The following is an 11,599-nucleotide window of genomic DNA, read 5'->3' as shown; positions in this document are numbered from 1 at the left end:
ATCAAGTAGGTAGAGAAAAAAAAGAGTTAAAATATTATGAAATTGTGTGAAGCTTGATAATTTAAAACTTGTACTCCGTAATATTTAACTTGAGTGTTTTTTTTTTTTTTGAGCATTATTTTGGAAAATCGCTCAGAATTATAGAGATGGAAATAGTAACACCAACACAAGTGACAGTGCACAATTGCACATTCATCAAATGCCACAGGAAATAGGGTATATGTGATGAGTGCTAAGTAGAATATCACCACCATGTCTTAAAGCAAACTAATAGCTAGAGTAGACATTAATTAATATAAGAAAAAAGAAAATTAATAATGATGAAAATATGTGGTGGTTATTAAGATTAAGAAGACAAATTTCTACAACAATAAATTATTCTAACAATTATGTCAACATGAATAAACAATAATCATGATTACCAAAGCGTAAAATACTTGGCTAAGATCATGGCTCAATCTGACGATCATATACCCAGTTGAAAAATGCTAGCAGTAGTTTATTTAGTCTCTTAAACTATAATTCCCAACGTACGTTGTATTTTCAATACGCACAGAATGTTGACTTTAGGAATTGATGTGAAAAGAATACAAGGCATGTAAGTCAATCTATCCATCTTTGATTAGCTGAGAAAGAAGGTTGATAACTCCCGACATCGGGGCATCATTCTGCAACAAAAATACAGATGTTTAATTCCATATTTAAGTTCTAAAGGAACAGAAAATCGCTTTGATACAAAACCATCCACCCTAAGAAGCAATATGAGTGTTGAGATACTGCATTTCGTAAACATCTGTTGACAAAACTCCTCTCAGACTGTACATTATCTTTTACGAAGTATTTCTTTGCGAATTATAGATATACAACTTGACTATCCCCCCCCCCCCCTCCCCCCAACAAAAAAAAAACACCATCCTGTCAAAATAAAAATCTGAACACATTCTGTATTCTTTGATAAATGGAAAGTTCAATCTTTAGTATAAGGAATATCAATATCATTGGCAGGCTAAACATTGTTTGAATATCAATGCAATCCACACCAAAACGCAGTCACTCAAAGATCCTAGGTCTGAAGTCAGACTGTAAGAAAAAAATAGGATCACTATGCAGCACCTATGATTAGGTCGGTCATACTAATGAGGTTTTGGCCTAATGACAAACATTGAGAGATTGTATACGATAGGTCTGTATGTCACAGGTTCAACCGTTCAAATCCCCTCTCCCATTTGTAATTATAATGCCCTTGTGACTCCCTTGGACCCAAAGAGAGAGAGAGAGAAAAAGAGAAGTCATTCTGTAGGTCTTTTCCACAGAATCAAGCGCATTGGATAAAGTAGACATCAACAGCTTAACAACTATGATACCACATACTTCAATCACATACCCTACTTCTAATAATGCTCTCATAGCCCCTGATTTACTGGCCCAAAGTAAAATATCAAACGGAGGAATAAAGCAGAGAAGGACAGAGCGGCTACAACAACCTTTGACCAAAACAAAATTACTAAAGTATCAGTAGTCAAACAAAATTAAACAAGAGGCACACAATTCAGGCCACTCACCAAAAACACAACATCAAAGGCTTTTTTGTAACTCTCAAGAGATTCATTGACCTTGTCATTCCTGCATAATTCATATGGACCCTGGTCAGTCACCAATTCTACTTACAAGATAGTACAAGGCTACTACTATACAAAAAAATTTAACATATTAAATAAACGGTACATCTTTATACTATCTCCAGCAATAATTAATAGGCCAACTTCCTATTAATTCGTCCAACAATAATATTTCAATTTCAAAATTCAGTAAATTAAAATTTGAACCATTCCTTGTCCCTTTAATTACATCATTAACTAATAATTCTTAAACTAAAGCAGGGCAACATCAATTTGGCAGACATGATAAAGAACGGTTTCTACGATATTTTAATTCAATTTCTTAAACTAATGTGGGTCAATTACTTTGGGTGGAAGGAATACTACAGATTAATTTTGTCATTGGTGGCAAGAGAGGCTGCAAAACATAGGATAAAGCTCCAAACAGAATCTGATGTATTAAATTATGTGGCTTGTATTCTTCACATCAATTTTATAAGTCAACCATCTATGCATAATGAAAACACAACCTACCTTGGTTATTGTTTTAGAGACTAGGCTACTGGTAGGATTTTGAAGTGGGTGATGATCATCAGATTGAGCAATGATTTTATCCTAAGTGTCGTGTGCTTCAGTAATCAAGATCTGTGTTCAATAATATTGACATTATAGTAAGAATTATTGTAGAAATCTGTTTACTTAATAACCACCTCATCTTTTCATTAGTTCATTGTTTTTATTCACTAATTATATTAAGGGAAGACACACTTGTAAAAACAGTTTTCATTTGTTTTTTCCTTACAAGAAAAAATATAGAGGAAGGAAAACATGTGAGTAGAAGAGAGAAGATGGATGGGGGGATAGAAAAGGGATGTTAGGACTCAGGAGTTAGAAGGAATATGTGGATTCATTCCTTTCAAAACAAATGAATAATTGTTTTCCACACTTTACAAACCAAACAATAAAAAATGGGAAACATGAGAACTAAGTTGAATATTGTGGAAAGTTATTAGTTTTAAGAGTTTTGGGAGGGTGCCATTGCTCTTGAAAGATAGGTGAGGCTTTAGTTGGTGATTTCAGTAGCATCAATATACAATCATATGCTAAGATAATTTCTTATCTGAATCTCTTTTCTGTCCTCAATCCCTCTGTTTTGGTCACTATGCTAAGTTAAATTCTCAGCATTTTGTTAATAGAAAAAAAAACTTGTCCACAATTTATTTTATGCCAGCAGTATGCTTTCACATGATTTAATATATCTCCATTTCAAATACAGAAAAATTCCAGGCAACAGTACAGGAGCTAAGAAGCAAAGCAATTTGATTGTTCATGAAATTCCCATAGCCACAATTAGTGAACAACAACCAAAATAAAAATTATTTAAAAAAAAAAAAAAAAAAAAAAGGTACTACAGTTAAACCTGACTTGGAAACCCAATCACTTTATGTTATGACAGACGCAAGAAAGATCAACAAGAACACAGATTTTACATGGTTCACTAACGATGAGTCAGGTTGTCCACAAACAACGGACAAGAGGAGAGTTTTAATGATCTTGAGGATATTACAGATAACAAAATTGTTGCCATCAATTTATATTATATGGCTTAACCATAATTTCTTTATAAGTCATTCTACATCTCATTTAATAATGTTCCTTCCATATTCAGTCTTGTTGCCATCAATTGCAGATACCAACAATGATGTAGCCAGTGAATAATTGAATCATAACTAGTGTAAAATAAGGAAAATATGATGAGGTTCTTTCCAACAGTTGTCAGCATCCCATAAATTCAGATTCGAGGATATACTAATCTAAAACCCAAAATAACTCCAATTTCAAAACCAGAACAAGAAACACAGCTAATAGGGTAGTAAGAGTTGAGGCCAGACTGTAAGTTTTTGTTAGACCATGTCAAGCAACTGCTTCCAAGACATTAATTGTTCCAGCATACCTTTAATTTTATCATGTTGTCCCTGTCAAAGTAAGTCTATGGTTTCAATAACCCAAATTCTACATTTAATATCATCAGCACTGGCTTCATCCTCAACACAGAGGTTATTTTCAATTTAAAATCTTTCAACAGTTACCAGTACACGGCAATAAACATTGTAATCGCTGATTCCAGATGAGCAAATAGTTAATAAACCATTAGAAATCATCACCAAAGAAAACAATAGAGATAAACTATGTTATAGAGCTAACAACTACGTATTACTGAATTAGTTATTCAGCTTAGTAAGAACTTTAGTAAACTTCAATAAAAGGATCACAGAAGTCCACCAGTTAAAGTTGCTAAGAGCAATTTTCACAATCCAGTAAGTTATAAAGCTTAAGCGAGAGGATCTCAAATCTGGGGAGGTAGTCAGGTCTGCGTATTCCAAGGACTCTTTTTTATCAGCTCATATATCGTAGTACCTATCAATACAAACTCCCGATCAAAGCCCCTTTACACCCATTATTTAGCCAATATTCCTCCAAAAGACCCTAAATCATCCAACCATGGTGGAATTACATACAAAAGATGCAAATTTACGATAAAATTCATAAACGAATGCAATTATTTAACCAATTCGATTCTCTCTCCACCTCTTCTTCATCATCTTCATTTATTTTCTCTCTCCTCAGATTGAGAATTTCAATCAAATAAGTATGTAATTGTGAGAATTATGAAATCAAGTGTTAATCCTGTTTTTTCATGCAATTATTCCCCACAATTGTTCAATATATTTTTAAAATGTGCTATTTTGGGATGTGAGAAACATATTTTGGGAAGAATATTATTGGGAATTTTGATTGAAGATGTGAAGTATATAATTATATTGAACTTTATTGTTATTTTATTTGAGTTGTGGATCTGAATTGTTGTTATTGTTATTGTGTTAGGGTGATGCTAAAGCTACCATTTTTCTATAAATGGTGCAAGGAGATGAAAAAGATGAGTTAGGAAATTTTGCTCATTCTATGCAAATGAGCAAACAAAGTTGCTCAGTTTGTACATCGCGCAAATGAGGAAATATGACGATTATGCATGATATATTTGCTTTAAGAAATGAGATAGAATAGAGAAAAAATTAAAATTTGCTCATTTTGGATTATAAGCAAATATGACAACTGATTATACATGACAAATTTGCTTTAAGAAATGAGAGGAGAGAAAAATTAAAATTTAAGATTTGCCTTTTCTCTCTCACCCCAATTTTCTCTCTTCCAACACCGAGCTTTTGATCTTCGAGAATGAGTTAAATATGTAGGAATTAACATTTTTTTCCTCTCTTCCATGACTGCTACAAGATGTTGGAGATTGGAACGCATTTCTATGACCAATCGTGGTTTGAGGCCCAAATTGATGAATCACAGGCCATTTTGAAGCCCGAGCAAGGAAAACCGAGCCAGATGATTAAGGGCTTAATATTTGCTTGAGCCCTTGAGGCATCATTGGTGTGCAAAGGGCTACATCGCAAAGCCATGGAGAAATAGCCACTATCCTTGACAGCTATAGCTAACCTGTGTTAGGAAGGGGAGATTATTCCCTAAACTCACTTAAAAGAAATCAATTGCATGCTTTGATGGAGTCCATAATCCAACTAACAATCTTGTGTGTAACTGCAGGGACCTGATATCCATTATTACTTCATGAATGGCTGAATTTGCCCCAAGGAGATTAAACATGGAAGCTAATCCCATGGCTAAAAAGGGAAGGAAGGATGATACGATTGATACCTTAAGTTTCATAAAAACACTTCTTTATTACTCAACTGGGATTTATATCCTCAGGTTCTATAAGAGCACATTTGTATTACTCAACTAGGGAATATCAGTGTTATCTGTTACAGGAATTGAATTCTACAGTAACAAAACAAATCCCCCCCTCCCCCCTTCTCACCCCTTCTATCTTGTTCCTGCTTTGCATATTCAGAAAAAAATAATAAAAAAATATAAAAACGAAAAAAAGAGTTGCAATGATAGAATGACAAATCATAGCTATACAATGCAAGATAGCCAAAGATGATCATGAACTCATGGCAGAAGATGACAGAAATATTAACAAAGAAAAACCAATACCATTGCTTTAATAGAAGATAGCATTGAAAGGATGGAACTTACAAAAAACCCACTGATATTCGTGTTTCATAATCAAGACCATCTGACATTCCCAAGTCTCCAATGTGGTCTCCAAGAAGTAGAACGTTGGTTCTCTGTTTCATGGCAACATAATCAATATCAGGCCCATCCACAGCTCCCACTTTATCATGTAAAGGTTCCGCCATATCAAGGGCATGTTCATTCTTAATCAAGACATGAATAGTTTTTCCTGGAAACAACAAGACAGAAGAATAAATATAGTGATGGATCAATACTCTTTGAGGAAAGTTCAGCAAGGAAAGCTCAGCAAGTATGAGGCCCAAAAAAAAAATTAATTCTAGTAGCATAACAGTGTAATAATATCTCGTTCAATGAGGATCATCAATACATGACTACATGAGAACAGAGTATACACATAATCTATGATTCTATGAAACTTTAGCAAGCCATCGAACAAGAGGTAACAACAGCAACAAGCATCAACATGTCAATGAGGTTCATAATATAACAGCATTACCTTTAAAAGCTGATAGGTTCCCTTCGTTATCAAAGACCATCCGGTTAGATACGATCTCAATGTTTTTAAAAGATCTCTGAATTCTCTGCCTGAGGACCTGCTCATTTCATGGAACAAAATGTAGTCAACAAAAAAACCACAATTATTTAAAAAGATAGCAAAAACTCACACCTACCTCCTCTATGATATCTGCAAGTCCAGCAGAGAATATTAGGATAGGAACATTTTTTTCCTGCACCAGAAACACAAAAAATTAGTAAAATAAACAGAGGGAGCTTCAACAATTAAAAAACTTTATACAACATGTCATGATATACAAAACAGTGCTAGTGTTAAATAAGGAGCTCCAGGAAACACTTCGTAACACACTACAAGGATGAAGAAGAAAACAATACATGAGTTTCGCTCAAACTGAGATTTCATATGACTATGGCTCATGGATGCGGGCAATGACATGCATTTATGATTCAATTGAGAGCAATTTAGAGCAGCAAGATTGGTAAGAGCCATCTCATATGGACTCAAGGAACTATTTGCATGTTAATGAGACGGCAACAGATAGTGGGCTTAATGGCTTAGAGCTGAAAACGTTTTGCTTTGGCTTGAGAGCTGGTAATAAGTAAATAGAGGATGAGTGAGGAAACAAGATCACTTTCTAGCCCCATTATAATGAACTTGTTCAGCTGTTCATCTTCAACAAACTAATGTGAAGCAGAAAATTTACTTATAATCATGCATGTAACAGAAAAAACAAAGGATTGAAAGATGAAGAATAATCACCTCTAAAATCTGAAACAGTTCAATTACACCCTCTCGAAATGCCATTCTGGCATTAGCAACAGACTTTCTTATATCATCAAATGTGAGACCTCCCTCAACAAGAAGACCATGTGTCTTTCCCCACCTGTTTTTGGGAAAGATAATCATCAGAAATAGAATCAAGGACATGGTTCACTAACCCAACCCTTTGCCAAGTAGAGTGCCTTTAAAGGGAATAGCATGATTAGAAAGCTGGCAGTTCCCTTGGATGCTTCAATAAGACATTGAGGGGGTGGTCATAGAATGATTTTTAATTCCTCTTAACTCTTGTATCATTCACACTGATTTTGATTCAAATGGATTATCTTGTTGCTAATAATTCAAACAAGATTTCACTCTTGGCTTGCTATTAGTGGACAAATTAATAAATGGCTCCCGTTGTCCTATTTTGTGATACAAACTTTTGCACAGGCATGTTTGATTTCTTATGAACACACCCTTTATTATATTATTTTTTTCAAAAGACTTCCACTAAACATGGAACCAATATGTAAATCACCAGATGGGCAGTAGTAAAAAATGACTGCTTTATAATTTTATCCTTTCTATAAGAAGTAACTCCTCTTTCTTATTTAATCAGAATGTTTGGAATTTTACATTCACACTCACTCTTTTGATTGACTTGTGTGATTTATACGTTGGAAAATATATAGTCATGTGGGATCTAGTCAGATTCGTCCCGAAACTTTCATAATATAAACTTTTTATAATTTTGACTAAAATACAGCATAAGATATTTAAGCTACAAAATGTGCATTAACATGTGTGAAATCTCCAACGTTGCGATTAAAAAAGAACCGATGAAGTATAAGTTTGTGGCTTTTTCATACACTCAACCCCCAACCCTTCTTAGAACGAGAGCTTTGTTAAAAGCTTTGGGACGATGTTATTGTTGTGTTTCTTCATACAATATGGGACATCAGCAAATGAAAATTACACCAAATTATATGGGGTGGAAAGTGTATTTACATAAAAAAAAATAAAATAAAAAAAAGCATTATCGACCACTACAAGATAGTGTATAGATGAATTATATAGTCGAAAGGCTGATGTCCTATTGATAAAATAATTGTACTACTTAGTAAAGCTATGGTTTTTTTGGGGCCAATATTACATCATTTACATGACTGACAAAGCAGTAGATATCAAGGGGGTCAACATTATATAATATAGAAAATTACCACTCTTCCATAAGCTTTGTTTTCTCCTTGATTGGAATTTCTGGACAAATTTCTATTGGACGGTAATGGTCATATAGCTCCTGTCTCTTTCTATCATACTCTGGATTCCCCTGCTGTAGAAGTCCATGACTGGCTATGCATGATATTAGTAAACAGTGATGGAAGCATAATGTATTATAGAGTGCAAGGACAAAGAGTATTAATATAATAAAGGATTGGAGGCCGACTTACTTTGCCCCCTTTGGCCATTGATGTTATATTTTGTTAATGTGGCATCAAAATCAGCAATCACCTAATAAGTAAAATGTATCAAGCTTCTATAAGGAATTAATGCTCTCTCACATAACTACATAAGGCATTTGTTTCATCCTTCCCCTTAAAATCCTAATCAGCAATCTGAATCTATACATGTTTCGATAAATCTAGGTAAATTAAACAAGTAGAAATATACATGTACATAATTGGATGCAACTAAACAAAACTAACAAAACAGGAATTAGCATAACATATGTTTTCGGAAGCTTCATGACATGCCAACAAATGGGAATGGAATCTCCTTAGCACCATTAGACAAAAATCTGGTAGTGATGACAGGGGGATGTAATGTATTACAAGTTTAAAGCACCAGATCTCTACTTATGTTGACATGATTCTTTTGGTGATGCTCTCCGAGTACCACTGTATACCTTAGCATTAGATGGTCTTCACCACTAAAAAGTGCACAAAATGTGTAACGAGAGCTTATCCTCTAGCAAGTAATGTTTACATTTTACACCAAGCAAAGCTGCAAGGGGAGACAAACAAATCTCTTATAGCAAGCTGCTGCACGATCAGTAGTTGTCATGAATAAAATATACCTACTGTCCTAACCAAAATCTGATCATCAGTTCTCAATACTAGAATGTACCTTTTCAGTTCTTTAAAACTATGCTTTCCTCACCCTATTTTCACACAAAATGTGACAAGGGTAATAAATTCATATAAGTCCAGATAATATAAGATACAGGTTAATAATAATAAAATAAAATAAATTAAAAAAAATAAAAAAGATATTTAAGGTCCAATTATTTAATACTTCCTCGTATAACACAAGGATTAAGAAATTCAGATAAAATAAATTGGAACATCTTAGAAATTGCCATTACTGAATGTTCTCACCATGAACCCATATGAACAAAAAACAAAAATTGAGAAAAACGAAGCTTAAACCTGAAGCTTGGAAGGTCCAGCAGCACGAATTGCAGCAATCTTCTTCTGAAGTGAAAGAGTGTCACCCACCACCATATTCTCAGTTTCAATACCCTCCATTGAAAACTTCCTTTCACTGCAAACTACAATCCTGCAAATTATACAAAAAAAAATTAAGGAAGAAGCATGATTAATTGAAGAAATATGTTTGTTAAAAGTGATAATAATGTGACCCTTATAATTCACAAGAAATGGAGAAAAATTTGTAAAATGGGATTATGAAAGAGATGAAGAAAACCCGTGAAAATGCAGAATTGAAGAATTAAAATGGAAGAGAAATTAAAGAGGAAATTACCTGGTTGGAGTGAGTTGATAATTTTGGAAATTGAAATTGAGAGAAGTGTAGCGAACAGAGGAAGTTGTAAAGAGATGGAAGCGATGATAGGCGTAGTTCATGTCATGCACCACTTCTTGGATACCAAATGGCTAGGGGTGGGACATCGGTTTGGCAGTTCGGTTTGACTTCGGTTTGAAATGGTTTCGGTTTGAAACGGTTCGGGTTGAAACAGTTTTATTTAAACGGCGGGTCGGTTCAGTTCGGTTCTGATTAGTCACAGGTCGTTTCGGTTTCGGTTTATTTTTGTACGGTTTAAATTCGGTTCAGGTCATAAACGATTCGGTTTATAAACAGTTCGGGTCATAATCAGATCGGTTAGACACGGGTCAGTTCAGGGGCGGGTTTACTCGGGTTAATGCTGGTTCAGTTTTTAAACGATTCGGTTCATAATCGGATCGGTTTGAAACAGGTCGGTTCAGGGGCAGTTTTACCGGGTCAACGTCGGTTCAGGTTCATATCGGTTCGGGTCATGAACGAATTATTTTGAAACGGGTCGGTTCAGGGGCGGGTTTACCCTAGTTAATGCTAGTTCGATTCATATCGGTTCGGTTTATACTCGGTTTGGTGCTAAAATCATTCGGGTTAGTTTGGTAATCGGTTAAATTGGATCGGGTTGAAAAGGTTCATTTCTTTAGCAAACTAGATAAATTCGGTTTGATTCGGGTTGAAATTGAGTTCTAAAAAGTGGTTTTGACCAGTTAGCGTGTTTTGTTTTATATCAAGTTGGGACTAGTATTTCCATTTCATTAGCAGGTCAGTATAGGTTGGTGAAAAAAAAAATGGATCGAGTAGAAATTGGGTTTAAAGAGTTTTTGACCGATTAGCTGGTTTCGTTTTATATCAAGTTGGTATTTCGTCACTTTATTTTCAGACATCGGATTATATACAATTACACAAATCTTCATTTATTCAATTATTTTATATCATGTTAATATGTTATGTTTCAAGTTTGGTTATACTCTTGTTGTTTATTAGATATTATCATATTAGTCTATTATAAATTTATAATGTATTATTGTTTCATTATCAAATATTATCAGGTTATCAGCTTCTTGTTGGATTGTTTTAGATATCGTGTCATGACCATATTTTTATGAGTTGCTACTTTGAATACGATAAATCAATTCAGATATCAGATTATATAGAATTACAGAAATTCTCATATTCTATATCATGTTAATGTGTTATGTTTCAAGTTTGGTTATAGTCTTGTTGTTGTTTATTAAATATTAGTCTATTACAAATTTATAAGGTATTAATGTATTATTGTTTCATTATTGATTATTATCAGGTTATCAACTTCTTGTTTTAAAGATCGCGTCATGACCATGATTTGATGAGTTGGTACTTTGAATACGATAAATCGATAATTGATATTGTAATAAACTAATAATTTAATGTTACAGAACTATATTTGGATATTTAATTAAATTCACAATTATTCAATTTCCCATTAGTCTAATAAAGTAATAATTGACAATTGTTTGTAACTATTCCATAATTTTGGTGTTAAAGTTATATTGTTGAATTACTTTGTTCTCTTACCCTCTCTGATCACCTTTTAAGATTACGTGCCTACAAGGCTGCAACATATATATGTTGCAACTTGCAAGTTAAAGAAAACGGATGGAGAAGTAGAAGTATTCAATTAGATCGATCATCAACTGTTTTAAGTTTTAATAATCAGATACATTTATTGATTATCTATTCATACCAATGATAGTATGATACCAATCGTACCATACATTATTATTTATTACATATAATAACTAATATACATTAAATATGTCGTATTGAATCAATTTGAATTTCC

General features: G+C 33.7%; 1 protein-coding gene across 1 annotated transcript; it reads right to left on the bottom strand.

Annotated features, from left to right (window-relative positions):
* Positions 1-266: 266 nt before the first annotated feature.
* On the bottom strand, positions 267-10,729 carry LOC110724563 (7-methylguanosine phosphate-specific 5'-nucleotidase A-like). Its single transcript, XM_021903976.1, has 10 exons — positions 9,745-10,729; positions 9,411-9,540; positions 8,433-8,493; positions 8,202-8,334; positions 6,982-7,105; positions 6,377-6,433; positions 6,202-6,298; positions 5,706-5,913; positions 1,563-1,623; positions 267-668 (listed from the first exon to the last, which is right to left on the bottom strand). Exons 1-10 carry the CDS (start codon positions 9,843-9,845, stop codon positions 609-611), a joined length of 1,032 nt encoding a protein of 343 aa, XP_021759668.1. The 5' UTR covers positions 9,846-10,729; the 3' UTR covers positions 267-608.
* Between the last annotated feature and the right edge of the window lie 870 nt (positions 10,730-11,599).

This window comes from Chenopodium quinoa, unplaced genomic scaffold, assembly GCF_001683475.1.
Source record: "Chenopodium quinoa cultivar QQ74 unplaced genomic scaffold, ASM168347v1, whole genome shotgun sequence".
NCBI lineage: Eukaryota > Viridiplantae > Streptophyta > Magnoliopsida > Caryophyllales > Amaranthaceae > Chenopodium > Chenopodium quinoa.
The sequence above is the reverse complement of the archived record's forward strand: the minus strand, read 5'-3'. Positions and strand labels throughout refer to the sequence as shown.

What these genes read in the sequence shown, in the direction of transcription:
- LOC110724563 (XM_021903976.1), bottom strand. Translation starts at nt 9,845, where the DNA reads ATGAACTACGCCTATCATCGCTTCCATCTCTTTACAACTTCCTCTGTT. An exon ending in CGAATATCAGTGGGTTTTTT is followed by an intron (nt 1,624 to 5,705) that starts GTAAGTTCCATC and finishes TGAATTATGCAG; the next exon opens with GAATGACAAGGTCAATGAAT. An exon ending in CCTTTGATGTTGTGTTTTTG is followed by an intron (nt 669 to 1,562) that starts GTGAGTGGCCTG and finishes TTTTTGTTGCAG; the next exon opens with AATGATGCCCCGATGTCGGG.